General features: G+C 34.1%; 2 protein-coding genes across 5 annotated transcripts; one reads left to right on the top strand and one right to left on the bottom strand.

Annotated features, from left to right (window-relative positions):
- Window positions 1–9,206: 9,206 nt before the first annotated feature.
- Window positions 9,207–17,122, top strand: LOC109808082 (AT hook motif-containing protein). 3 transcript variants are annotated; one of them, XM_083068482.1, is made up of 5 exons: window positions 9,208–9,362; window positions 9,960–9,998; window positions 13,999–14,282; window positions 15,010–16,260; window positions 16,664–17,122. In XM_083068482.1, the coding sequence occupies exons 4-5, from the start codon at window positions 15,058–15,060 to the stop codon at window positions 16,799–16,801; spliced, it is 1,341 nt and encodes a 446-aa protein (XP_082924608.1). In that variant the 5' UTR covers window positions 9,208–9,362; window positions 9,960–9,998; window positions 13,999–14,282; window positions 15,010–15,057; the 3' UTR covers window positions 16,802–17,122. The 3 variants fall into 3 exon arrangements, with proteins under 3 accessions (XP_020226499.1, XP_082924608.1, XP_020226498.1); XM_020370910.3 differs by lacking the exon at window positions 13,999–14,282 and having other exon boundaries at window positions 9,207–9,362; window positions 16,673–17,122; XM_020370909.3 differs by lacking the exon at window positions 13,999–14,282.
- A 1,808-nt stretch (window positions 17,123–18,930) lies between these two features.
- Window positions 18,931–25,765, bottom strand: LOC109808849 (uncharacterized). 2 transcript variants are annotated; one of them, XM_020372007.3, is made up of 11 exons: window positions 25,411–25,765; window positions 24,519–24,640; window positions 24,267–24,418; window positions 22,824–22,905; window positions 22,696–22,732; window positions 21,881–22,140; window positions 21,232–21,474; window positions 20,992–21,093; window positions 20,779–20,829; window positions 19,809–19,890; window positions 18,931–19,475 (listed from the first exon to the last, which is right to left on the bottom strand). In XM_020372007.3, exons 1-11 carry the CDS (start codon window positions 25,586–25,588, stop codon window positions 19,306–19,308), a joined length of 1,479 nt encoding a protein of 492 aa, XP_020227596.1. In that variant the 5' UTR covers window positions 25,589–25,765; the 3' UTR covers window positions 18,931–19,305. The 2 variants fall into 2 exon arrangements, with proteins under 2 accessions (XP_020227596.1, XP_020227597.1); XM_020372008.3 differs by having other exon boundaries at window positions 21,881–22,125; window positions 25,411–25,764.
- Between the last annotated feature and the right edge of the window lie 1,730 nt (window positions 25,766–27,495).

Genomic DNA, 27,495 nt, shown 5'->3' with positions numbered 1-27,495 from the left:
TGGGAACAATGGATGATGGCTTTGATTGAGAGGGTTGTTTGGAGGGCTAAGTGGATGTGTTGCGGGTGGTGTGAGTACACAGAGCAACTTGCTTCAAAGGGGGCTCCTCCCCTTGTTCCTGCTTCACTCTCAAGACGTTACACTTGACAACCTGAAAGAGATGGGCAATGTCCTTTCATCTGAGGGTTGTCACAAAAACTTCCCCTCTATCATAACCTACTTCTAGTTCAGAGGTATCAATCCCAACCCTTGCCTTCTAAATGATTTATGTGAACAACATCCCATAGTGGTTTTTTGGTTTGTTAGTTTGGGGTGGGTTTAAGGTTTGGGTGTTTATTTAGTCGCTTAGTAGTGGTTTTTTGGTTCGATGCTTATGTTGGGGCTAGTCTTAGGGCTTGGTAGTGATGTGATAAGTGTTAATTTTACATTAATGAGTTAAATCTTTTGACACTTAACTAGTTTTGAAATAAATTTGTGTTTTACCTCTAAACTATTACAAAATTTAAAAAGATTCGTGTAAATTAGTTAGTTTATAAAGAGTTGATGAAAATTTTACTTAAACTTTTGTTTTATGTCTTATAGGATTCAATGAAGATCCAAAGTCTCAAAAAACTCCAATCCAGTTAGGTGTTTGAAAAAGTGGTAGAGCCCTTTTGAAAGGGTTGGGTCATGTTAAAAAGATTGAACCCCTTAGAGGCAAAGAACAAGATTTGAAGCAGAGACCAAACCGCTTAGTCGTTTGGAAAAGGCTGAGTAGATTGACTCTAGAAGGGTGCAGGTCTTTGGCTTTCTAGGGTCTCAACCACTGAAGTTGTTTGGCTATGAAGAATCATTTAAACCACTCAACCGTTTAGAAAGGAGTGAGCAATTTACTCTCTCTCCTCCATACTTTGCTTTATTTGCTACACATATATAAGGACTAGAAAGTAGGAATAGAGGGAGAGAGTCATGAAGAGTTGTGTAAAAATTAAATAGCAAGCAAAAAGTTTGAGAATTAGTTGAAAATGGGGGTTCTAGGATCTTTCTTTCTTTTTTTCTTCTACACCTTCTTAATGTAAGGTTTCTAATTTGATAAATAGAGGAATCATTTATTGAGTTAGACTCTTTAGAATTACTAAATGCAAGGAATTGATTTGGAATTAACTTAATGAACTCAATAATATTGGGTTCTAGAAATTATATATAGACAATCTTAGGAGAACATAAGAGTGAGATTGGTGAAACTCAATCTCAACAACTTTGCATATGGTTATCTTTCAGTTTTACTATTGCTTTGTATTATTATTTTTATAATTCCAATATTGAAATATGAACATCATGTTTATAATATATGTGAATCTTTCTATTTCAAGCTTTTACTATGACATCATAAATTATAACTATCTTCCAAGTTTTAGAGGTTCAACAACTTAAATTTAATTCCTATATTATAATGATTTGGTACGTTTCTCAAAATCTCATCATGATGATAATTTTGACTTTATATAAGGCTCATTTGAGAGCTCTTTATGAGTTCTAATGGAGTTTATTCAAGTGTTCGAAAACAACCCCTATTTAGTCTCTATTGTACTTAATAATTTTATTTTGAATAAATTTGAAAAATAGAAAAATATTACTTGGGAAATGCTAGGTGTATTAAAATAATTAAAATATACAAATTGTTAGACAATGTTGAAAATTTAAATTACAAATTTGAATTCAATTAAGTTAGTAATAGTTAAATGAATATTTTAATTATTTTTAATTTAATTTTTGTTGTCTTGTCATGCTTAGTTACATGTGTAGATTATATTTGTTGATTTTATGAGTGTATTTTAACTAAGCATAATTATATGTTAAGTTATCTCATAGTCTTATATTATATTTATTAAAATTGATCAATTGTGAATGAATCTTAATTTTCCATTTGAGATTAAATATAATGATTACACAATTAATGTATAATCATTATATTAAATCTTGAATTGTTCATTTGAACAGTTTGGAAATATATATATGTGACACCCTCTACCCCAACATTAATACACAATAAATGTAAACAATTTTTTTCTTTCTTTTTCTTTTTGAGTAAATAAAATCTTTCGTAGTTGACAAATGTCTCAAATATCACAAGGTAGAAGATTCACATTCGTAACTCGTAATTCATAAATCATAAAAAGGTCAACACGTAAGTATCAAAACACAAGAAATCATATAAAGAAAATATAGATTAATTCCAGCAAGGTGGCAGTGCCTCCTAATTAGGAAATAATTTATAATTTTCAAATCATGTAATAAAAGTAATATAACAAAGATGTACATTTTGGTCTTTTATAAAAAATGTTCAAAATTACAAAAGAATAGAAAAGGCTTCTAAAACAATAATATCCCAAACTAAGCCTAGCTATGCCCGATGTCACATCCTATCAGAGCATACCCAACTGAACCCTTAAGCCTCATCACCAATATCCTCATGATGATGATCACCTGCAACATAATTTAAACATATACAAGAACAACAAGGGAGTGAGAAACATCTCACTCAGTTTCAGGTGCAGAAATAAAGGTTAGATAGCACACACACGCACAACAAATAAAGTCACATGTAAACAATACACATAAATAATCAATATCACATATATACTCATTTATCATGCTTATGATGTCATGGACTCGACTCATAAATGCATGCATGTGGCGCCATAAGGAAGATTCACATATCATCACTGGTGACCCTATGGTACACCTTGTTAGCTTGTTACATCACCGGTGACCCTAAGGTACACCTTGTTAGCATGTTACATCACCGGTGACCCTAAGGTACACCTTATTAGCATGTTACATCACCGGTGACCCTAAGGTACACCTTATTAGCATGTTACATCACCGGTGACCCTAAGGTACACCTTGTTAGCTTGTTACATCACCGGTGGCCCTAAGGTACACCTTGTTAGCTTGTTACATCACCGGTGACCCTAAGGTACACCTTGTTAGCATCACTGGTATGCGGCCTCAGCGGCACACCTGGAGTAATATATGCATATGATGCATGTCATACAGTCATTATTTCATTGACTCAATATTTAACTTATTACAGAATTTCATTTAGTACATCATGTCATCATTTTTCATGTTATCATAGTCATAGCTTGTCTCAATAGTCCATTCTTAGGTCTCATGTCATTTGTCCATATTTCACATGGTCATGTCATAAATACTCCTCATAAGGTCCGCACAGGAATTCACAGAGAACATTCTTTTTCATATTAAAACTTATTTATTTATAGCATTAATTCCATATTCATTTATTACTTCCAACAAAGAACAAGGTAACAAGGAACAAAGTAGAGCATTTATTATTTCCAACAAAGAACAAAGTAGAGCAAACAGAAAATAAAACAGAACAACGGCAAGGGATTGGGGGCCAATCTGACAATCAAACTATCCAACAATTATCCCCACACCCCTGAACGAGGTTTCTCACTCCCCCTTACCTGGATAAGCAGGTGTTGAAACTTGGGCAGGGTCTCCTCCTCTGGATTCCCTCTTTCTTTCCCTTTCTTTCTTTCTCTTTCTCTCTCTCTCTTTCTCTCTCTAAGATTTTCACTTATCGCTCCGTTATAAAATTTTCACCCCCCTGCCCCTATTTATAGGCAACCTGGTGTACCCGGAACGACCCGTTCCGGATCCTTCGAATATATGCAAATTTTTCAACTGGAACGGCCCGTTCCAAAATCGGAACGACCCGTTTTTAAAAATCAGAACGGCCCGTTCTGAAATCAGAACGGCCCGTTCTGGAGTTCATTTTTACACATATTGACCATAATGAGAACGACCCGTTTCCAATCTTAAATTTTAGGCATTTTTATTACTCTGGAACGGCCTGTTTCACTTTGGGAACGGCCCGTTCCAGAAAAACCCAAATAGGCCATTTTGCACATTTGGAACGGCCCGTTCCACCATTTGAAACGGCTCGTTCTGGTCCTTCAAAATAGTTCACTTTCATCCTTTAGAACAGCCCGTTCCACTTTTTGGAACAGCCCGTTCCGCTTTTTTGGGAACAGCCCGTTCCGCTTTTCGGAACAGGCCGTTCTGGGCCTAAAAAAATCAGAATTACCTTTATATACAATTTTCATAAATGGTTTTAAATTAATACAAACCTCTATAAAACCTCTTTAATTAACAAAAATAACTATGTAAAAATAATAATATTCAACATTGTATTAGTAGAAAATTCAGGGTGTTACAATATATATATATATATATATATATATATATATATATGTACTATCCGTACTGCAAAGCCAAGCTTCCAGCTCGGTATCACAGCGCAAGACGACCTCGGACACGCGCTATGTAACGTAAGCTCGTCACCCAAATAGGTCATAACTGATCTCGGGCCCAAGGCCCAGTAAAACCCTAATCCATACTAAGGTACGTGCATTATTTATACGAGACTAATACTCCCACAAACACTAACTTTAACATCAGAGTCTCTTTTGCAGGTACCACCCCCATCTTGGAGCAACAAGCGTACCCATGAAGGAGGCTCACCAATCTTACTCGGCGGATCACCTCTACGGCAGATTTCCGGTAAGAACATTTGGCGCCCACCGTGGGGCCGATCAAGACAGCTCTTATTGGCCACGCTTATGGTATTCACCAGAAGCCATAGTAGACGCGCAACAGACGACGCAAATCACTCAACTACCATGGACAACGAAGCCACATTGAGGAGACTGATTGACCAGGTCGAACAGATGGGACAGCAACACGACGCCGATCTGCGAAACATGCGTGCCCAACACGAAACCGACATAGCGGCGATGCGGACTGCCAATGAAGCTGATCTAGCGGCGCTACGCGCTGAAAACGAGCAGATTCGCGCCCATCTCCCTCGGTGCCCCTCTGATCATCCTCCTGAGGCGAGCAACCTCCACGAGGAAGAAGGGTACTCGGTCTCTCAGCCCCGAACGGTGACTAGGGCACCGACTCCACGACCTGCCGCGCACCGGTCTCATGTTCTGACGAACAAGTCGGCCCACGAGGTCAGCAATGCTCCTGCCCACGTCACGGGAAATCAAGCGACCTTCCGCCGTCATCCTTTTGTGGATGGCATCATGGAAACGCCTCTCCCTTTCGGATGGAAGGCTCTCCACATCGACCGTTATGACGGCACGACAGACCCAGACGAGCACGTCGATCTGTACATTACACAGGTAAACCTATACACTAATAAAGATGCTATTCTGTGTAGGGTTTTCCCGACCTCGCTCAAGGGGGCAGCGCTCAACTGGTACACTCAACTAGTGGTGGAGTCAATAGACAACTTCGACACTCTGGTAAGGCGATTCACGGCGCAGTATGCCACGAGCCGACCTCACCATGTCACATCAGCCGCCTTGGCTAGTCTTAGACAGGGCGACGACGAATCACTAAGGGCGTTCATGGAACGCTTTGCCAGTATCTCGGTCAAGATTCGAAAATTGAACCCCGAGGTCGCCCTACATGCCATGCTCATGACACTCAAGCCTGGACCTTTCCTGGACAGCCTGTGTCTACGATCTCCTCTTGATGTGGACGAACTCCGTGCCCGAGCTGCAGGGTACATTCAGATGGAAGAGCACTCTGCTTTTCGTGACCAGGTTCGCAACAAACCATAAGGAAAGCAAGACCAAGGTCAAGCCACAAACATTTAAAGTTGGCGACCTTGTTTGGTGGGGTGAGAGATGCAAGAACAGACCCCTCCAAAGGAAAATTTGGAACCTGGAATTCCACCTACCTCAAATTTTATTTCTCTTAACTTGTAAATTCAGGTGATGTACTCTTTTTCCTCCTCAGCCCTTTTTCCCACTAAAGAAAAGGGTTTTTGGCCAAGGAAGGTTTTAACGAGGCAAACCTCAGAAATAAATCAATAAAGCAACTCCATTCCCATACATTTTTGGTATTGGCACATTAACCATAACGACTTGCCAAGGTGGAGTACGAACCTTGAGATCACATTTTCTTAACCAAGGTCGAGTTCGAACCTTGATATGCCAAGGTCGAGTCCGAACCTTGAGATTACATTTTCTTAACCAAGGTCGAGTCCGAACCTTGAGATCACATTTTCTTAACCAAGGTCGAGTTCAAACCTTGATATGCCAAGGTCGAGTCCGATCCTTGAGATCACATTTTCTTAACCAAGGTCGAGTTTGAACCTTGATATGCCAAGGTCGAGTCCGAACCTTGAGATCACATTTTCTTAACCAAGGTCAAGTTCAAACCTTAATATGCCAAGGTCGAGTCCGGACCTTGAGAACATATTTTCTTAACCAAGGTCGAGTTCGAACCTTGATATGCCAAGGTCGAGTCCGAGCCTTGAGATCACATTTTCTTAACCAAGGTCGAGTTCGAACCTTGATATGCCAAGGTCGAGTCCGAACCTTGAGAACACATTTTCTTAACCAAGGTCGAGTTCGAACCTTGATATGCCAAGGTCGAGTCTGAACCTTGAGATCATATTTTCTTAACCAAGGTCGAGTTCGAACCATGATATGCCAAGGTCGAGTCCGAACCTTGAGACTACATTTTCTTAACCGAGGTCGAGTCCGAACCTTGAGACTACATTTTCTTAAACGATGTCGAGGTCGAACCTTGAAGATCACAAGGTCAAATTTGAACCTTCAAACAACAAATTTGGGAGCTCCTCAAAAGCCCCTTTGCTCTTACACACTCGGTGCTTGGGGGGCAAGTATATTGACCAGCCGAGTTGCCGACTTGTCCCTCACCAATCTGCTGACTCGGTCAAAGGTTTACCAGCCTAACCAAGCAGTAAACTCATTGTTGCCGAGCTCTTCAGCTCGGCCATGACACATGGCATCATGATAGGCAGGCATACGTGAAAGGTCACTGTTCCCTGACAAGCTCGGTCTTAACTCCTTGACCTACGGTCTTCGGAGCTCGGGGGGCTAGTGTACTATCCGTACTGTGAAGCCGAGCTCCCAGCTCGGTATCACAGCGCAAGACGACCTCGGACACGCGCTATGTGACGTCAGCTCGTCACCCAAATAGGTCATAACTGATCTCGGGCCCAAGGCCCAGTAAAACCCTAATTCATACTAAGGTACGTGCATTATTTATACGAGACTAATACTCTCACAAACACTAACTTTAGTATTGGAGTCTCTTTTGCAGGTACCACCCCCATCTTGGAGCAACAAGCGTACCCATGAAGGAGGCTCACCAATCTTACTCGGCGGATCACCTCTACGGCAGATTTCCGGTAAGAACAATATATATATATATATATATATATATATATATATATATATATATATATATATATATATATATATATATATAAAGAGAGGAGTTAAATCTCATTTTAAATTGATAAGATTTCACTTGATTGCATTTCTTATTGTTCTCTGCGTTCATACTTGTTTGTGGTGAATTTGATGTCACAACTTTTATTTTGTGTACTTAAAGACAAATGCAAAATGTTGTTGACATTTTGTCAAATTTAATATTTGAAATTTTACCTTCATGTATTAATCGAGTATAAAGAAATATTTTTTTGAACGAATAGAGTCACACCTTATATTATAAAGAATAATCTTTCTAATTTGATAGGTTCATATGGTCACACCTCTAAAATCTAAAACTTCTATTTTTTTTAGCTCTCAATATTTATTTAAAGATAGATAAATAAGTAAATAACTTTTATTTTCAAATTTAGAATTTGAAGATAATTATAGGTATCACATGCTAACATTGTTTTATAGATACTAATGGGTATCATTTGATATGTTCACTAAACACTTAACTAAAAATATAAGTGATTCATAAATTTTACATAATAATAATAAGGATAAAAAATAATAATATAAAAAATTTGATAGTTTGAAAGCAAATATTTTTTTACAATGATTTAAATCAAAACTCATTCATTTTATAAAAAATTAAATACATATTTAAACTTTTTTATTTGAATTTCTAATATTACTTTGCGAACCAATAACTCTAAAATGTTATTGAAAAAAAAAATTCAAGCTTATTTTTTAACTTAAAATCTAATAAACAATCGTATGTTATGAGAACAACATAACAAAAATTTTGAATCCTTTTTAGTTGAATTTATTTATTTTTAATTAGTTGAATTTAGTTAATTTCTTCTTATTCTTTCAGTCAAATAAATAGATAAAATATTTATTTATTATATTTCTATCATTCAAATAAAAAAAATTATACATTTTTTTCGTATTTTATTTATTGTTATCACTTTTTATCTGTTTAATTTATAATTTTTTAATATAAACATATGATAAAAGTTTATAAAATAATGTATTAATTTATATAAATCTTTAGATATTTTGTTGATTAATAAGAATTACAATTATTGAAATAAAATTAAATACAATATTTTGTATAATATTCTAATCTTCTATTACTAGACCGGTTGAGATGATTATAAACCTTTAAATCAAATAAATGATCTTAAAATATTAATTTAATAATAATTTTATTTTTATGACTTAAAATATACACTTATCTTTAATATTGTTTTATAAAATTGGACATAACTAAAATACTAAATAATCTCAAATTTGACCTAATATCAAATGTGATTTTTTTTAAATCTATAAATTTTCGTATTTTCAGTTACAATTCTTTGAAATTTTCTTGATCCTCACCGCGACCCAAATTAAAATGATGTTATTATATAATTCGATTTATAATGGAAAAAGGGAAAATTTTCTTTGACTTTCTTTTTCATTCTGCCCTGAAATAATAATTTAAAAATTCATTAATGGCATATATTTTATTAGATAAAATTTGTATATATTTTATTAAAAGATATGATATTGACCATTTTTTCAAAGAATCTCATTTATTATTTAATAAAATTTCAAAATTAAATTTATTTATTAACAAAAAAGAATATATTAACGCCTTTATTTTTATCTCTTAACGTTATAAATTAAAGAGTTTATCACCTATATTAATTAATTTATAATAATAATAATTAGCATTATTATTATACAGTGCAATATATATCACCGAGCGGTGACACCAAGAAACGAAAGTGAACAGCGCGTTGTGCCACGCGTTGCACGTTCACAATCAGAAAGTCACTGAACCACTTGATTTGACACGTGTCACCTTTCTACTTACCGTCATATAGCATTCTCTAACAGCCTGGTACGTTAGCACTCCGTGTGTGTGTGTTCGTGCGTGACTGTGCACTCTCTTACACTGCACCACCTCGCTCTCTCCGTCTAAATAGCTTCCTCGTTCTTGTTCGTGCGTTCGTGCGTGCGTGTTTGTTTCTTCTGCAAAATCAAATCTGAAGTTTTTGAATCTCTCAATCTCAAAACACAACCTTTGTTGTTCCCAACACTGTAATCTCTCTATCTCTCTCTCTACCGTTCCTTCATGTCTCTCAATTTCGTTACTTTAGCTCTTGCATGTGGTTTTTCTCGTGTTTTGGTTCGAACCCATGTTGTGGATTTTTCTGGGGGCTAGGTTTTTTTTACTGGCTTTGGAAATTGAAGAGAAAAAAATGAAATGGGGGCTGGAAAAAATTGCATTTTGTTTCCTTGGGGTGAGGTTAAACCCTTGGATTGCGGTGTAACCGTTTAAGGGTAACGGGATTGTTTATTTAGTTTTACTTTGTTTTGGGGTTTTCTATCAATCTCGTCTTTTTTATTTATTGTTTTTGTTGTATTTTCCTGAGTTAAAGTTTTGATCGGTTTCAGGATGGAAAAATTGAAATGGGAAAGGAAAATTTTGATTTTTTTTAAGGTTAAGCGCTTGGATTTTGGTGTTCGGATTATTAATTGGAACATTCAATTCTTCGGTGTTGTAGCAGTGTTTTTTTATTTTTTTTATTTTTAATATTATTAAATTTATTGTTATGAGTATGTTTTAGTTTTAATTGGCTTGTGCTTCATGGTTATATGGTATTTAGCCATGTTTTTTTAAAAAAACTTTTGCAGGTGTTCGTTTTTGCTGCCAAGATTAAAGCACTGAAAGAGGTCTGGTGTGCTGAAACTTTTTTCCTTTACAATTGTGTTTTAATGAATGACCATTTGTGTGTTTTATGCGGCTTTGGTGTCTATGTTGATTCCTTTAATTTTTTTTTCTCTCTTAAATTACTTTCGTTTACTACCTTAACCTTTCTCTTTTAATGTTTCATGCTAACACATTGAATTGATTTGCATTTGGGCTATGTTGCATAATGCATACCCTTTCTATGACTTTTTATTGCTAGGCTTGCTCTTGTGAAAATTGTCTGTTAATTACTATTCTATTGCTTGAAGCTTGTCTTTTTGTTTTTTTGTTAAGTTTTTGGGGCGAAAAGGGGAGGATCTCTTTTATGAGAGTTACAATTGAAATTAGGATTTTGACAGTCTTATCCATTCTAAAAAACTTTTAATTTCCCTCGTAAAATCTGATCTCTATGTTATTTTACTTTATTTAGTTTGTCATATATTGACTGTCTATGCTAAAAGCCTTGTTCAGAAAATGCTCACAATTGAAATATGGATTCTGTTTACCTTCGATTAAATATATTATAACCTACATCTGTGAAGCATTAGTGTGATACACTATGCTAACTTTTTTAGTTTCCTCAGACACACAAAACCCGAAATTTCGGGTGTCTTGGGTTTAGCCAGTGGTATCGCTGATTCAAATAAGGTTTAAGAACTGTATAGTTGCCTAAATTTTTTGCCAACATATTGTTTTTTTCTCATTCTGTTAATAGGTTCAATTACTGAAAAAAAAAATTGAGAATATTGCCATTCTTTGCTGTGGCTCAATCATTATGTATTAGAAATTTCTGCTACAATATTATATAGAAAATATTTTTAATCGTAAAATCCCTGTTAAGTCTCCTTGAAGTTTTATTGTCATTAACATCTTATATGACACTGATAATGAGATAACAAAAGCTGAAAACATCATTACTAACTATTTTTTTAGGCATGATGTGTATTTCCTTAATCAAATTCCTAAAGGAGTAAAATTTCATTTGCGAATTTTTCTATTATTTTTAACCCTCCAAAATGGATATAAAACAATTTTTTTACTTGTTCTACAGAGGAGAGCAGATTCCTTAATTACTCTACATGTATAAAGAAATGCCTCTTTCATATATATCTTAATCAACAATATGCTATTATTAAAAGTTAAAAGTTTTTTTTAATGTGATGTTTTATTTTAAAAGTAATTATATAACCCATGATCTTTCATGGTTTCAGTTTTATGCATTATATCACACTTTAGAACTGTGGGCATACTACCATGACTGATTTGGGTGAGGCAGTTGGAATTATCAAGTCTTTATTTCAATTTGGGACAAAAAAATGAAGTAATTTTTAATATGTCTGAATAGACTATGGTATGTTTATTGGACATCATCAATGATTAATAGCTTACAGGTTCATAATTTTCTTGTAGTTTCTAAGATCGTTTTTCTAAAGGCCTCTAAAAAATCACCTTCCTGATTAAGAATGAGTTTTATAGTAATAGCTATTTTCTATCTTCAACTCAAGTTGTCTTGTCTGAGTTCTGTTTTACTAGCCATCCTATTTTAAAAAAATTTCTTCACTGCTTTAAATTAATTTTGCCGAGATATATGAGCTCAGTAATCAGTAACTAGGCTGTCAATAGTGCGCTATGGCAGCATAGTAGCTGTGGTTTGGTGTTATGGCTGCTATAGAAGTGCAGATCGCAGCTTGTTGCACACAAATTGGCCATGGCATGGCAGTCTCGGAAAACCTTGAAAATGCCCTGAAATTTAAACATTAAAGTTTTATTTAGGAATTTCCAAGAGTATTTTTTCGAAGAAAACATATACAGTTTTGTCGTATATGAAATGAACAGACAAACTCTTTTCGTTATGCAACCAAGCCTCCTCACCTGCCTTTTCCAGGCAGCAGCTTCGTTTTCTGGCCAGCATGTGACTGGTGAAGCTAGTTTCTGTTGCTCTGTTCCCCTTTCCTCAATCCTCCTCCTCTGTTGCTTTCTTTTCCCACTCACTGTCCAGCGATTTAGGAATGCACTCTCTTGTCCCCTCCTCAGTTTATTTTTCACTTTCAATTTGTGTAATTTCCACTTTCTAGTGACAAAATATCTTTGAAAGAGGGAACTAGTTTGATGCACTATCTTTTATTTATTATTCAAGGGTTTCATTTTCTTTTGTGCATCATGGATGCATTTTTGTTAACTTTTTGAGGAGTTGATTTTCAGAAAATTAGCTATAGCTTTCATCCAATTACAGGTTGGTTAGGGTGCATATATTATGGACTAGAAATATAAGTTCTTCACATAAATTAATGCAAATAAATGTCTTAATTCCATGTAACCAAAGTGAAAAATGAATTTAATGCTATAGTCATCATTGGGGTTGAAAGGGACAATAGGAGAAAAGAGTGAGAATATCATAAATGAGTATGTCAAGATGAATGTGTGGCTCCAATTGAAAGAACAAGGTAAGAATTAATTATATATAAGGGGATATTGGATAGAGGAAAAGATGATCGAAAATTTACTTTGGACCATGGTGTTATCAAATTGGGATTAAAATTTTCAATTTCCAAGTTAATTTTTGAATCGTGAATCATAATTTGTATTGAATTGCAAGATTTAGAGACAAGGAAAATAATAAAATATATCATATAGATGTATAGTGTCAATGTAATAATTTTAAACTAGAAATGGATAGAACAACTTAACCATAAGTCTCATAAAACCAAATTATTAGTAACATCCAGTGTTATCAAATGGCAGCGCCATGGCAGATGGAAAAATTTAAATAAACCACCATGATATGGTGGTGGTGTGGTGGATTTCAAATGGTGGCCATGATATGTGTGGCGACCATGGTGCCCATGGAGAAAATGGAAGATTTTTTTTTAAAGAAAAAAAAGACTACTTGGCCTAACCTGAAACCAGCCCATAAGGGTTTAAAATCCTAAATTTGAATCAACATCTCTTTAAGATTAGGTGGCAGAAAGCATCTCTTACTCTCCCTCGAAGCTTCCTCCTAGCAACAAGAAGTCTCTTGTCCACTGTCCTCTGTTGTCCTCAATCGACCTCTATCCTCTAGTGACCACTGTCCACCACCTTCTTGGTTAACTCCTTTTTGGCTTTACTTTTTTTACATGTGTTGGAGATGACAATGTTGCATTGGATGAGTAGTCATTTGAGAAAAGATAAGATTCGGAATGAATGTATAAGAGAAAATATATCCTTCACTCTACATACATCTTATACCCTTTCCTCGAGTATAAATACAGGTGTGGTCTAGAGGAAACATACATTTCATCCTACTTGCCATTTACATTCTCTCTCTCTCTCTCTCTCTCTCTCTTCATCACCTTTTCTCCATAACTTTTCAACAGAAGAAAAAGCTGAGTATCTATCTATCTGTTCTTAATTCTTATTGCTGATATATTCTATTTTTATGTTGGGGTTTTCCCTGTCATTTTGATGGAATTTTCACATTAAGACTTGCCGTTAATGCTTGGCTCGTATAGTTGTATATGTTTATACTGTCTTTAGCCCTATTAAGGTATTTTTTATTTCTTGCGATCACTTTTTTTTTGTACTTTATTAGTTATAATTTGCTCCTTTTTTCTTTCAATTCCTGGTAAAACTAACATAAATTTTGCCTGTTGTCCAATCTCCATTCCAAGCAATTGTAGATGAAAAACATACAACCTCTAGAGTTCTTGATTTTCACTACTCTTTCTTTCCTTTGTAGCAGCAGGTTTGGAACAAATGTAATAACTTCTAGATTTTGATTTCAAAATTTGAAACTATGATACCCTGATTATATGTGTGTACATGGTTGTCAATCTCTAGTGATAACTCGTAAACTCGTACGTACGAGTTTAGGATAGCTTACCTGTAAAGTAAACTTGTTTTTGAGTAATCTCGGAGTAATCTCGCGAGATCACTTCCGATATTAAGAGATCACTTTTTTTTTTTCACTTACACAAAACGCACGTTTTGTGTTTTGCGTGTTAGGGCACTCATTTAGCCTCGTCTCCTCTCCTCTCCGTTTCCTCTCCTGGTCATCTCTTCCTCTGCGCCTCGTCTCCTCTGCGGCTCCTCCTCCGTGCGCCTCCTCTCCTCCGCGTGCCTCGTCTCCTCCGCGGCTCCTCCTTCGCGCTTCCTCCTCTCCTCCGCGCGCGCCTTGCCTCCTCCGTGCGCCTCCTTTGTGTTTCCTCCTCCACGTGTCTCTTTCTCCTCCGCCTCTCTGCCTCCGCTGTTCTTCTTCTTCGTGCACGACTCACTTTTGTGCGAACCTGGTTAGGGTTTTTAAATTTTACTTTTTTTATATTTGTCTATTTTTAAGAACTTTTGTTTTGTCATTTGTGTGAACTTTTGTTAAGAACTTGTGTTAAGAACATTTGTTATTAATGTAATTTGCTATTTTACTATTTAATATGGAGTTAAAATATTCAATTATTGTTATTTTTATTTATTTATTTATTTATTTTTTATTAAATAATCTCTTACGAGTTTACGAGACGAGTTTATGGAGTTTCCACGAGATTTCGTAAACTCTCAAGATTGACAATCTTGTGTATGTATATATATATATATATATATATTTTTTTTTTTTTTTGAAATATGGCTTTGTAATTATGCATTTACCGTTTAGTCTTGATATAATAACAGCACCTAGTTCTTGTTTATACAAGTATTACAGTATTTAGAGAGAAGTTTTGCTGCATTGCATCTCTTGTATTGTGATGTACTCCATCACAAGCAACCATGTTATTTTGGTTTGTCACCAAATTGTCTGGCAACAGTCTTGGATTATATTTAATAACAGTAGGCAATTTGCTAGGTTTGTCATAATAGTGTTATAATGTCAGTGTTATGAGGACGCAAAATTAATCACTATCGTGAAACAGACTTCAAAATTTTTCTAGTTATTCAGAAAATTACAATCCTATCATGCTGAGCTTAAATATAATACTCCAAAGTAGGTTATATTGACTTCATTTTTTTTTTCTTGGTGGTTTATAGACAGCTTTTTCCCCCTTATGAAGATACTGGAGTAATAGAAATACCAAGATGGACCAACATAACCAAAATAACACTCCAGATGGTTCAGGAGATGTGCCTTTGAAGCGCAAACGTGGTCGGCCACGGAAATATCCACGGCCAGATTCGGAGGAGGGTTCCTATATCCTAGCTAGTCAAAATAAAAGGCATACTCCTGTTCGTGCTGAACAAGCTCCAATACCTCCTGGATTTGAAGCGGTTAATGGAAATCAACTTCAAAGGGGTCAAGAGAATCATTCAAATAATGCCATGGTGGGCCAGCTAGTTTCTGGAGTAATTGAGGCTGTATTTGATGCTGGCTATTTGCTCAGTGTTAGGGTTGGTGATTCTGATACTACTTTGAGGGGGTTAGTCTTCAAGCCTGGACGATATGTTCCTATTTCACCTGAAAATGATGTTGCTCCAAGTGTTCCAATGATCCAAAGAAATGAAGTTTCCTTCCCTTCAAGATCTGCTCAGGTTCAAACTCCTCTCCCAAAGGAAAGGAATGAACAGGCTGTGAATGTTCATAGAGTTGAACCTCTTGCAATGAATGGCTCGCCATCTGCCCCTCAGCCTCAGGTACCTAGAGGAGCTGTTAGTTCTAGTAACTTCGTTGCCTCTTCTGGAAAGAATGTGCCTTCTGTGACAAGCCAGACCACTCATCAATTATCCAGAGCTAATATCGTGCCTGTATTGCTCCAACCTAATAATTTTTCAAATGGGGTACCAGTTTCTAATCAACCATCACAAGTCAAGACCCAAGTTTCTCTAGGGAGTGGAGTGATTGCTGCCAAAGAAATTCCTGTAGATGGAAATCAAGCGCTTACCTCTCATACTCAAACTAGCCAGAATTTGTTGCCAAGTGGCGTGCAAAGTGAAGATGTTCCACATGTTCCACATAATCTATCTTCACCTAATGTGGTGACTGAAGATGAAGCCAAATCTATGAGAATGCCTAGCATGCCTTTTGAGCATCTGGTTACTGAAGTTGTCAAGAGGATCCAAGCTCCGTCAGATGCCATGGATACTGAGACTGACAACAGGAAGACAGGTGACAATATGGTAGTGAAGGATCCAAGCAGTAGGCAGGAAGACAAAGTTAATGACATGGATCAAGCTATCTTGATTAAGCCTCTGCAAGCTGTACAGTCTCATCCTCAGGAAAGCTTGGCATCGGCTCCCAAACCTTTGGACTATACTGAAACTAGCAGAGTGGCCGAGCTTTTGCAGGTAAAACAAAGCTTTGACTTATTTATATTTATTAGGCATGTAAGTGGGAATTGGGGCTGGTGGAAAAAAGCTTTTTGTTACCCTTTAGGGTCTGTTTGGATAAATTTCTCTAAAAATACTTCTAGGAGAGAAAAATAGGAAGGAAAAATGAAGTAAGTTTTAACATAAGCTAAAATTAACTTATTCGTAAGCTAATATGTAGAAGCTTTCTCATATTAAATTCTCTAAAATCTTATTTTCAACTTATGCGTAAGTTAGTTTTAGTTTATGGAGAAGTTTATTTTAATTTTTCTTCTTGTTTTTTTTCTCTTAGAAGTGCTTTAGGAGAAGTTTATCCAAACTTGCTCTTAGTATACTATGTATCTAATTTTTGTGACGTATTAATGTATTATAATTTAACAAGGTTTTGCAGCATAACAAACCGGAGAACCAGGCATCGAAAGCAGCGGAGCTAGGATCTGGAAACAAATTGGATGATATAAGGAATTTAGGAACTGGACTTGAAGATGGTGGAACCGTTCAATCAACAAAGCCTTTCTGAGCATTGAATGTCTGCTTTATAAACTTTATCATTAGTGGCTATTGTGCCAGCAGGTTTATCTGTCATAAAGTAGGTAAATCTGGCATAGTGAAATATTTACTTATTTAGTTTTTAGTTCTAGTCAAGGACCTTAAATAATTTTAAACTTTAAAGCCTTATTGAGTTTTGTGGAGGAAAGGTAGCATGTGATAGTTCAATTTGTTGTCTTTATATTAGAGACCCTACCTTCAAGTCGGATGTTAATTACTTTCTTAGCAAATCAATTATTGTCCAAAACTTTAATTGAATGTTTCAAGCCATTTTATCAGGCAGTTTGTTGCATTGTGTGCTTTGTGATTCTTTTGTTACATTTGTTTTTCCTGTTGTATTTGTTGCTCATCTAGTTTTTGATCTGAAACAACTGTCTATTTTGTAATAATTTTGTTCCACGAGGTCCATGGGACTTGTGTCAGAGAATTCCAGTTAACATAAGTTAGTTTTACCCGTTATTATCATCGAGGGTTGGGTCTAGTAGGATCTGGTTTCCTGAAATGTGGTGAACAAGGATTTGAATTCTTGTTGAAAAAGGTGTCCAGCTTTAGTGTTATGCTTATAAGGTGTTGTTTAAAAATTAATTGAATATGTATAATTGAATTTCTAAGTTTTGATAACTGCTAGTGTATGGATGTAGAAAGAATTTGGAGGTCCACATTGTTCTTAGATCATGTTAAAGGATTTCTACTTTCAATGTTGTGTCTAGGAACTCGCTTTTTTTCTTTAGAAGTTGTGTGAAATACATTTTAATGGAATTAATTTTGAATAGTTAAATTTGATTTAAATGTGTTAGCTACAAATTTTACATCGGAACTTGTCATTGTGAAAAATGAACTTTAGTTAGCCAAATGGACACCAAGATGAAACTTAAATAATATAATACGCTTTTATTAAATTAAGATAATTTTCTTATAATAAAAGTTGCGAAAGTTCACAGCCATTTAAATCATTTTATGATGAAAGAAAAATTAGAGGTAAACACAGTTTAAAGAACGTAAGCTCCTTAGAGGTAACTGTTGTTCAAAATCCAATACCATAATTCATTAAAAAGTTGATTGTAGAATGAAAGAGAAAAAAAAGATGAACGATTTGTGATTTTATGTTAGGTTGGAGAAATACTGAGAAGGGAAAAAATGGGGCAATGTTTTATCGTCTTACTTGATATATTAGAAAATAATATAAAATAAAATCTGTACAGTAAATTTGTCTAAAGTAAATTTTGATTTTGTACAAGGAATATATATTTTTATCTGAGATCTATTTTTTCCTTTTGTTTTATTTTTTTTGAACTAATTAAGCAAGAGTTGATTTTGTTTTTCTTACTATATTTTATCTTTTTTCTCTCTTATTAGTTAAAAGTTACAAATTCTGATAAATTCTATTACTAAAATAGGAGAGAGACTTATTAAATAAAATGCATGACAATTAAAAATATTTTCATATTTTATTATAAATAAATTTAAGATTTTTATATAAATAAATAATACATATATTAATACTCATAAAATCATAAATAATACCATCAAGTACGGGAATTGATTGGTACGGGATTTTTCCAATTTGATCACTCGGGAGTTCAAATTCTCAACATGCAAATATATTAAATATTTGAGGAAAAACTTTACGATCTATAATAACTCCACCAAACTCCAACAAAATTAATTTCAATGAAAAATGTGGTATATAGCAAAATTGAAAAAAATTATATAATAAATCTATTCTGGTTAAGAGCAGTTTTACATGAGTAACTATTACACAATTCAGAATTGCTACGAGACTACTTTACATAATATATGGTCATGTTTTAACACAACTCAATTATATATCGTGAAGACCGGTCACAATTACGACAATTCGAAATCATGTAATAATTTGTCTTCTGACAAGAGTTACTTTTCTGGTTGTTTAACTAATAGGATTTATTAATCCACGGACGTGACCTACTTAATATGCCAAAGTTAACAAATCAAAGACGAGACATAATTTTCTACTAATTAATCATTATTTTAACACTGGTAGAAATCAATTCTAGTTGGTTGAAGTGCAGCTGGTTTAACTCCTCTAAAAATATCCAATCCATAAAGGACAAATATAAATAAAGGAAAAGTCATTCAAGCTCAAGTTACTAAATAATCAACTGAGATCTACATTCAATATGCTTAATGTTTATAAAGAACTCATTCAAGTTCAATTGCCAAACATACAATATCAACCTTTAAAGGAAAAATCTTTCCCAACACCAAACATACAATTGAACCTTATCTTCAGATGAAGACTCCCAAAACCTTGACTTCAAACAGCTAAAGTATCACATAATTTTGCCAGCTGAAAGCCACTGTACACTCAGTTCTCACAAATAAGAGAAGACAAAATTTTTTAAGCATAATCTATCAGAAAAAAACACAGAAAAGAAAAATGAGCCTTAACCCAGAGAAAGGGATATTAACACCAGAATCTGAATGAAAAATTGACTAAAACTTAGTGCCATAGAAACCATTTGGTCCCGGGACTGAAATAGGTCGTGTGACAGGAAAGCCAGGTTGCAGAAGTGGAATGTGGCTTTGAAGTGCAAAGGGCTGATGTCCACTTGTTAGGACAGGTGGGGGCACACAAACTGGCATTGCTGGACCAATTGTTCCTCCTGCTTTTGGAAAATAGAACCATTAGCACAACATATTTGGATGACAAAATCTTTTTAGGCTATATGCAGTTCTAGCATAAGCATAGCTTGATTTACTCTATGCTATGGTATCAAAAAGCTAAAGGTTAATGAGTGTCCTTAGGACACTTGGTAAATAGTAAGAGATCATGCCGAAATGTTTGTTATTTGTGGACCGTGCAAGTAAATAGTTTATGAAGAGGACAATAATAAAGATAATTTTTTGAATCTGACTGCATATCTCTACAAGCATAGCTATGAAACTAATCCCTGAGAATGAGATGGGCTGGTTGTTGGACAAAGTTCAGTTTTTACCTTGCTGCTTCGGAAATTGTACATGATTCAACAAAGGGCGAGCTGAGACTGGTGCAACAGCTGTTGCTCCATGAATCAAATCCTTCGATCACAAGTAAAAGTGTTAAAAAGACAGTTAATGAGGGTCAAATATAATAAACATTTATAGAGGGAAAAATGCTTGTAATTTGATTTGACTATGTTGGTATTAAATGCACTAGAGATTTAATATCGAAGATCATTATTAAGAGAACCTATGGGATCGCACTTACGACAAACCCTATACCGATAAAATCTGGGTTGACCAGAATTGCTTTTAATGGGTCATTAAATGAGGATTTGATACTTCAATTTGATTTACATATTAGTATCTAATATGCTGATACTCTTGGATACTTCACCACTATATGTCCATGAAGTATCTAAACCTATTGAAAAATTTATGAAAATCCAATACAACTACATTAGACAAACATGTATGATATTGAAATATGGAAATATTGTCCAATGATGAACCCAAAAATAAAAATTGTTCTCTTTATGGATGATTTCAAGAAAGGAATGAAATTTATAGTACTATTTCTATTTGTAAATAATAGGAAGTAATTTCTCATGACGATGATTTATAATTTGATTTTTTAGTAATGTCCAATAAGTATGTTTCTTATATATTTATTATGTTTTACGAACATTTATGCACTTTTGTATCTTACACTTATAGTATCTTGTATTTTTTTTTTGAATAATCGTATCACATCAGATTCATATCGTATCTGATACACATATCATGTGTAGATCATATGAGAATTCATTAGAATTGAGTTATAGTATAGTTGAAAAGAGGTATCACTCTTATTATCCACTGGCGATTCCTTAATGTAAAATTTTCTACAAAATTAATTTCTTTCAATTTTTTTCTTAACCTTCTTTTATCAGGACAAATTGAGGAAACTAACTTCCAAACTGAGAGTTATAGGGCATGCTATCTTACATGGGAAACTGGCTGAACATAGACTAACTGCGGGGAACGTCCAACCATAACCTGCATTCAGAAAAAAAAAAAAAAAGAAGTTAATATCTTGCTTATGGCTGATTCTTAAGCATATAAATACTGACTATCTCTAAAACAGTTAAACCAATTATTAGAATTCACCATAGAAAACTCAAATTAGATAGATGGAACCTAAGGTATTTTTGTACTTACAGCAGGAGAGCTTGGTGGCAAATACGCAGTTTCAGACAAAACAGGAGTGTAATGTGTTGCATACCGTAGAGGTTGGGTTCTATGTGCCACATGTCCTACAATCTGTTGCCAAAGAAAATCGACAAAATAACTACAATGAGTACTGAGAAGTATTTCAGATTGTTCTTGCATTTATGACAAAAGCTCATGCAAGAACAAATGCAAACGAGACAGAATATAAGAAAATTTATTAATACGTACAGGTTGAGAAAACTGAGAGCCACTGCCACCATTTCCCACAGTCAAATTATTATACTGTGCAACCTTAACAGGCACTGATGGCCGGGAAGCAAAAGTATTGAATCCAACTTCTGGTTGAATACTAGCAACAGGTACCACAGGAGAGCTATTTGGTATGTATACCATGTTTGCAGCAGAAGTTGCTGACATAGGATTCGTAAAAGAAGGAGAGAATGTTTTGGCGGCTGGATTGAGCTTAAATTCCTAAACGAATGTCATGACAAGAAAAAGTTAAAAAGTATATCCACATTCATTAAAAAAATTATCACATTATCTTTTATGCTGTTTGGTAAACCAAACTAAAATCTGTGCAATTTTAAATAGGGAAAAATATATTTTTAGTCCCATTAAAATTTTTAAAATTTAATTTTAGTTCCTTATAATTTTTTTTGAACTATTTTGGTCACTTTAGTTTGAAAATACACCACTTTTGATCCTCAAGGTGGATTAGATAGTACTTAAAAATGGTTATAAAGCACTACTATCTAAACCATTTTGAGGACCAAATTAGAGGGGTCAAAATAGAATAAAAAAATTTTGAGGCACTAAAACCAAACTCATGAGTTGTTTGGCCAGCAGCTTTTGATGGAAGTGAAGCTGATTTATTTACCTTAGCATTTCTTGAAGAATCTGTAACCCTTGGAGCAGATATTTCAGCAGACCTTGCTGGCTGTGACTCTGAGATGAGATCCACACCATGGGTTGAATTTGTCGAGACAGACTCTGCTGAAGTAGACCTTTCACTACACCGATCATCAGTTTTAACAGATGCAGGAGCATTGTTGCAGAATAATCCATTATCAAAAGGACTTGATGTGCTATCTGTGCTTTCATGCTCAACAGCCACCTCTTGGCCTAGACAAGTATCAGCTGTAATGTAAGTACAGGAGAATTAAATAAGGGAACACAGAATTGTGGAAGCAATATCCTCATCCTGTGCTGGGAAGAGGGGATTTAAGTAAATTCAAGGTGAGTGACCATCACTATAGTCTATAGCTCAAATTAGATTTAACAGGTGTTGGTTAACAAGATATAAAAGAGAAGTAATATCAAGTAAAAATATTGGAAGAAAAATACACAAAAATAAAATGTTATTTTTCTGTAATCACAGCTTTGATAAAAAGGGTACACTGATATCAGGAATTCATCTTGTTGCAATCCTTGACATTGTGGGATATTACAGGCCAATGAGGCACACTTGCAGTTACGGTGAGCCCAAAAACCTTGACCTTGTGGCCAAAATCACGGTCATGGCCTGTTTTTTAAAGCCATGATAAGAATAACAAACTGACATATCGCATTGGCTATTGCCAATAAACTAACAGATCTCCACAACCACAACCGTTGCTAGTTATGCCATTTCAATATACAGAGTGGCTAAGGATAATTTTGCGTGCAGTAGATATTGGAGAAAATCTAACTCACCTTCATGGCTTGAATTGAGGCTTTGAATCTTTTCATCCTGTGGAGAGTCAAAGCTTTAGAATTAAAAAATTCAAACCATCAAAATGTGTGGAAATCCTGTTTGAATTAGTATGCATATGTCAACATACAATTTTTCCATTAACAAACCCAGACTTCTGTGTGCAATCATCAGCTTTCCCTTTTGAGTTTGACTTATCGTCTCCAGCTTGTCTGTTAAAGAAAAGTTGGCAGAAATCTATGAATGAAAGATAATGTCATAAATCATTATTTTTAAAACATTTACTCTAGAAAGTGCAAATTCTCATATTAAGATTGAAAATAAATTGGAATCATACTATCCATTAGTGTTAAGATATTTTCATATTCATCAAATGTACATCTAGTTTATGCAGATAACACTACTTCAAAGTCCATTTTTCAAGTAAAAACAACCAAACATAATACTCCAAATAGGTATATAATCTGGAAATTTGGAAACCACTTTCTACCTTCAATGGTAACCTCCTATGTCTATAAAAATTTATATTATTTAATTTTTATGGCAAGAATTAGAGAATAGTTTTTATATTATTCTAGTTTCTTTTGTTCTATCACAAAATACATAATCTAGCAAACTTTCTTTAAAACAATATGGATGACAGACTAAGTCCATCCTTCTCGGAAAGTGAAATTTGAAACCACAATACTTTCGCCATTGTCCTCAATATGTATAACCCATATATCATGATAAGATCATGCCTTAATACCATTTGCTAACACCCCAACTATCAGTTAGCAATGTAGCTTGAACACTCCAAATCAAAGGACTGAGATGGTTAAGCCCCTGATACTGACACTGTTAGCACGCTACATATGCCAATCTTTATCATGTTAAGTATGCAAGACTAAAGCTGATGCACAAAAAAATCATCACATAAAGCCTGTGGGACACAAGTCAAGCCACCTGACACCCGCATTCCAATTGTAGCCCTATCCTACCTTATTTATTTTTCTTTTTTCTAGATAAGCTGTGAAACTTAAGCTTTCATAACTCGATAAGAGAAATAAAAAAAGTTAACCAGAGTTCATAGATGGACAAAGCTTAACGATCATCATATTTATAATAAAGAGATTACTTGAGGAATGTAAATTTATAAAGAGACCAAGGAAAAAATAGATAAGTGTTTAACAAAAAATTATACATATTTTGCTTGCTAAATAAGACATGAATCCTCGGGCAACCAGCAGACTCAAATTGTGAGAGCATTTGGACAAGTTAACATAGGTTGCAAAATATTGGAAATTAACAATTGGCAGAAAAGCACCCACTTATTCAAATCAGAAATTTTTGTAGAAAAGATTGCTCAGCAATGACATGTCAGGAGGTGTGTGTATGGTGTTTCAGGGGATTTTTTTTCTGCATTAAAAAAGTATAAACCAAAAGATAAGGTGGCAATTGGCAAGCAAAGAATATAAAGTGAATGCTTCTGTTGGATGATGGTTATAAAAAAATAATAATAAATCAACTTAAGCAGGCTTAACACACATCTCTTCATCAATGTGAACAAGTTTCATAGAAGATATCATAGTACCTTGATTGATTAATCTGTTTTGCATCCATTAAAGGCCCTGTATGATTCTCTACCTCACATGTTTTACTCTCGGAACAAACACTATGTGCAACTGCTTCCTCATCATCACCAGTTATGTTTCCACCAACACCATCTGCAGGAAGCATTACTCCCTTCACACAAAGCAACACGTGCATTAAGCACATAGTTACATTATAATCAAGATATGTTTGAACTCAATAGAAGAAACATTGCAGGATATTAGTGTCTTACCTTAGCAACAACTTGCACTAGATCACCAGATAGAATCACTAGCGTGTCCACCAAGCCCTCATTTCCCACATTGGTGTTGCCCTTTCCCTTCTTGGTCATCCTTGCTTTCTTCAAAACAATACCTGGACATGGCACAAAGCAAAGCAATGCTACAAGTTTTAGTTATACAAAAGATGTTAGCTTAAATATTAAAAACTAGGTGAATATGCTGATCACCCATTTTAATCCGTCTATATGAATAACAAACAAGATGAATCTAATATTTTTCGCACTCCCAACAACAAAATAAACGTTTCGTATAAACAAGTCCAGTAACCCCAAGATCCAATAGTGAAACAAAGGTGTCTCTATAGTTGTCTGCCCTCATTTTAATTTTTAATCCCTATCCGAGAAGATGATAAGTTTTAACCTCTACACAGATTTTTCTAGATATACTGCCAAAAACTAGGTTTTATATCGCCAAAAAGTTTTCTCTCATATTATAAATAGGTTACCAAAACTTAACTTATATATGCTATGCATGTATAAGAACTAAAACTAAAACTTACAGTTTTCCAATTACAAAGACAAAATGAATAATTAGAGCAAAAACAAATACAATTACAAGAAGAAAAAAAATTAACTACTGATTCAATTCCTCATATTTTTTCATCTAATAATAGCCACAGAAAACAATTTGAATTGAGGCTCAAAACCATCGACAGCCTCAGGATCTATGACTAACGTTTCAGCAAAAGCAAAAGAAAGACAAAGAAAGCCACCCCAGATGCAAAATCACACGCGATTGTTCAAGAAGGGAAATGGGAAATCTCCAAAATACAAAATTTTTCACAACCCAATTGAGCCTCGAAGAAAATATACGAAATGAACTATAGAGAAAGAAGAAGTGAACCGTAATCGGCGTGAACAGAAGCAGTGTGGAAGATTCCAGAATAGACAGAGCCATCCTTAACGTGAACATCGACAGGGAGGCCAACGATGCACATGGTCGTCAAAAGCAAGGCATCGCTGAGCGAAGAAGATGAACAAGTGTGATCCTCTGTGAAGGAGTCTCTGTTTCTGCAACCCATTTCCAGTCTCTAGAAGCTTCTACCTTTTCTTCTATTGTAACTGAATCAAGAGATCTGGCTGAGTTTCGTTAAGACAAAGACCGAGCACGATACATACACAACACTCGTGTTCTTCTTCCTTATATTATTCATTATTCATTATTCATGCCATGTTAATACTGTATCTCTAATCTCTATGCTGATTCCGGAAACTATGGAAATTTACGGTTGTTTCGTAAGTTTCTAAATTTAAACATTTATTAGCTTTAATTATAATTTAATATTATCATTTAATTCATGTATTATTTTTTTTTTAGAATTTTAGATTAAGGTGAATAACGATTTATAATTTCAAATTTTTATTTTTCTTATGAAAAGAAAGATAGTAACATAAAGAGTAAAAAAGAAATATGAAAAAGAAAAAAAAACTTATTCTTAGGGAGGATTAAGTTATTTATAAGTACATATAGTAGTAGCTGAATAATTACATAAAAAATAATACATAAGAAAATATAAATGGTAATAATGTATATTGAATATTGATATTTACAAATTAAGTCATCAATTATTATTTATGACACGTAAAATTTGTCTTGTTAAAAGCTTACGAGGAAAAATCCTATGAGATAAAAATTTAGTGAAGGAAAAAAAAGTTTATCATTTTTAAATATTTATTTCTCCTCCTTATGCATACAAATATTTTTAAGAAGACGAAGTCCAATCTTGTGTATCAAATGCTCAAAAACTTTTCTTGAAAGTGATTTTGTAAATAGATATGCTAGATTGTCATATGAGCAAACTTGTTGAATATTTATATCACTATTCTTTTGAAGATCACGAGTAAATTTTTTTTTGTAGAATATGCTTTGTTCTATCTCCTTTTATGTATCTATTTTTCAAATGTGCAATACATGCAACATTATCTTCATATATAACTACTGATGTAATTTTTTTTAGAAGATAAACCATAAGTTTCTTGTACATGTAGAATCACAAATCTTAGCCAAACACATTTTTGACTTGCCTCATGTAATACTAAAATTTCTAGATGATTAGATGAAGTAGTTGTTATGATTTGTTTTACATAGTTATGAAATGGTTGTACCTCCAAATGTAAACACTTATCCTATTTGTGATTTACCATTATGAGTATTTGATAAATAATATGCGTCTACATAATCATTTAGTTATGGTTTGAGAACATTTTAATATAATGACTTCATATCCATCGTACCTTTAAGATAATGACCTCATATCCCTATATCAAGTTGTGTATAATTAGCAAGATACGTTAGTGTTCTTATAACACTATATATAGTACTTTAGGACCAAGTATTTCTTTATCCTTTTCTTGGGAGTCTAAATGAACCTTTGTTAACATCTAAAGATCTTACTGCTATAAGGGTGCACAATGGATGTGATTTGTCCAAATAAAACCTTTTAAACACTTTTGTTATGTAAGTTTCTTGATGTATAAAAATTCTATTTCTAAATATTCAATTTATAGTCCTAAGCAAAACTTTATCCTTCCTAGTTATTTTATTTCAAATTCTTTCTTTATGCAATCTATTACTTTCGAAAGTTCTTCAGGAGTTTCAATAATGTTTTATGTCATTTACATAAACAATTATGAAAAATCAATTTTTATAAATATACACAAAAAATTGGATCACTTTTATATCTTTTTTTTCTTCTTCACTTATACGATTATACCACTTATGACCTCATAACTTTAGTCTATACATGGATTTATTCAATTTGATAGAGTAATCTTCTCTAGAAATTACATCGTTGGACAAATAAAATCCTTCAAGGAGTTTCATATAAATGTTAGTATCAAGATTCATATTTCAAGAAAGTATTTTCCAATATAGAGAGAAAGGGGAATTTTTTTTTTGTACTTTAAGATTTTTGAACACTAATTTAAC

This window comes from Cajanus cajan, chromosome 2 (genome assembly GCF_000230855.2).
Source record: "Cajanus cajan strain Asha chromosome 2, NIPB_CcT2T_4, whole genome shotgun sequence".
Lineage (NCBI taxonomy): Eukaryota > Viridiplantae > Streptophyta > Magnoliopsida > Fabales > Fabaceae > Cajanus > Cajanus cajan.
Note: the sequence above shows the minus strand (reverse complement) of the source record. Positions and strands in the feature narration are given on the sequence as shown.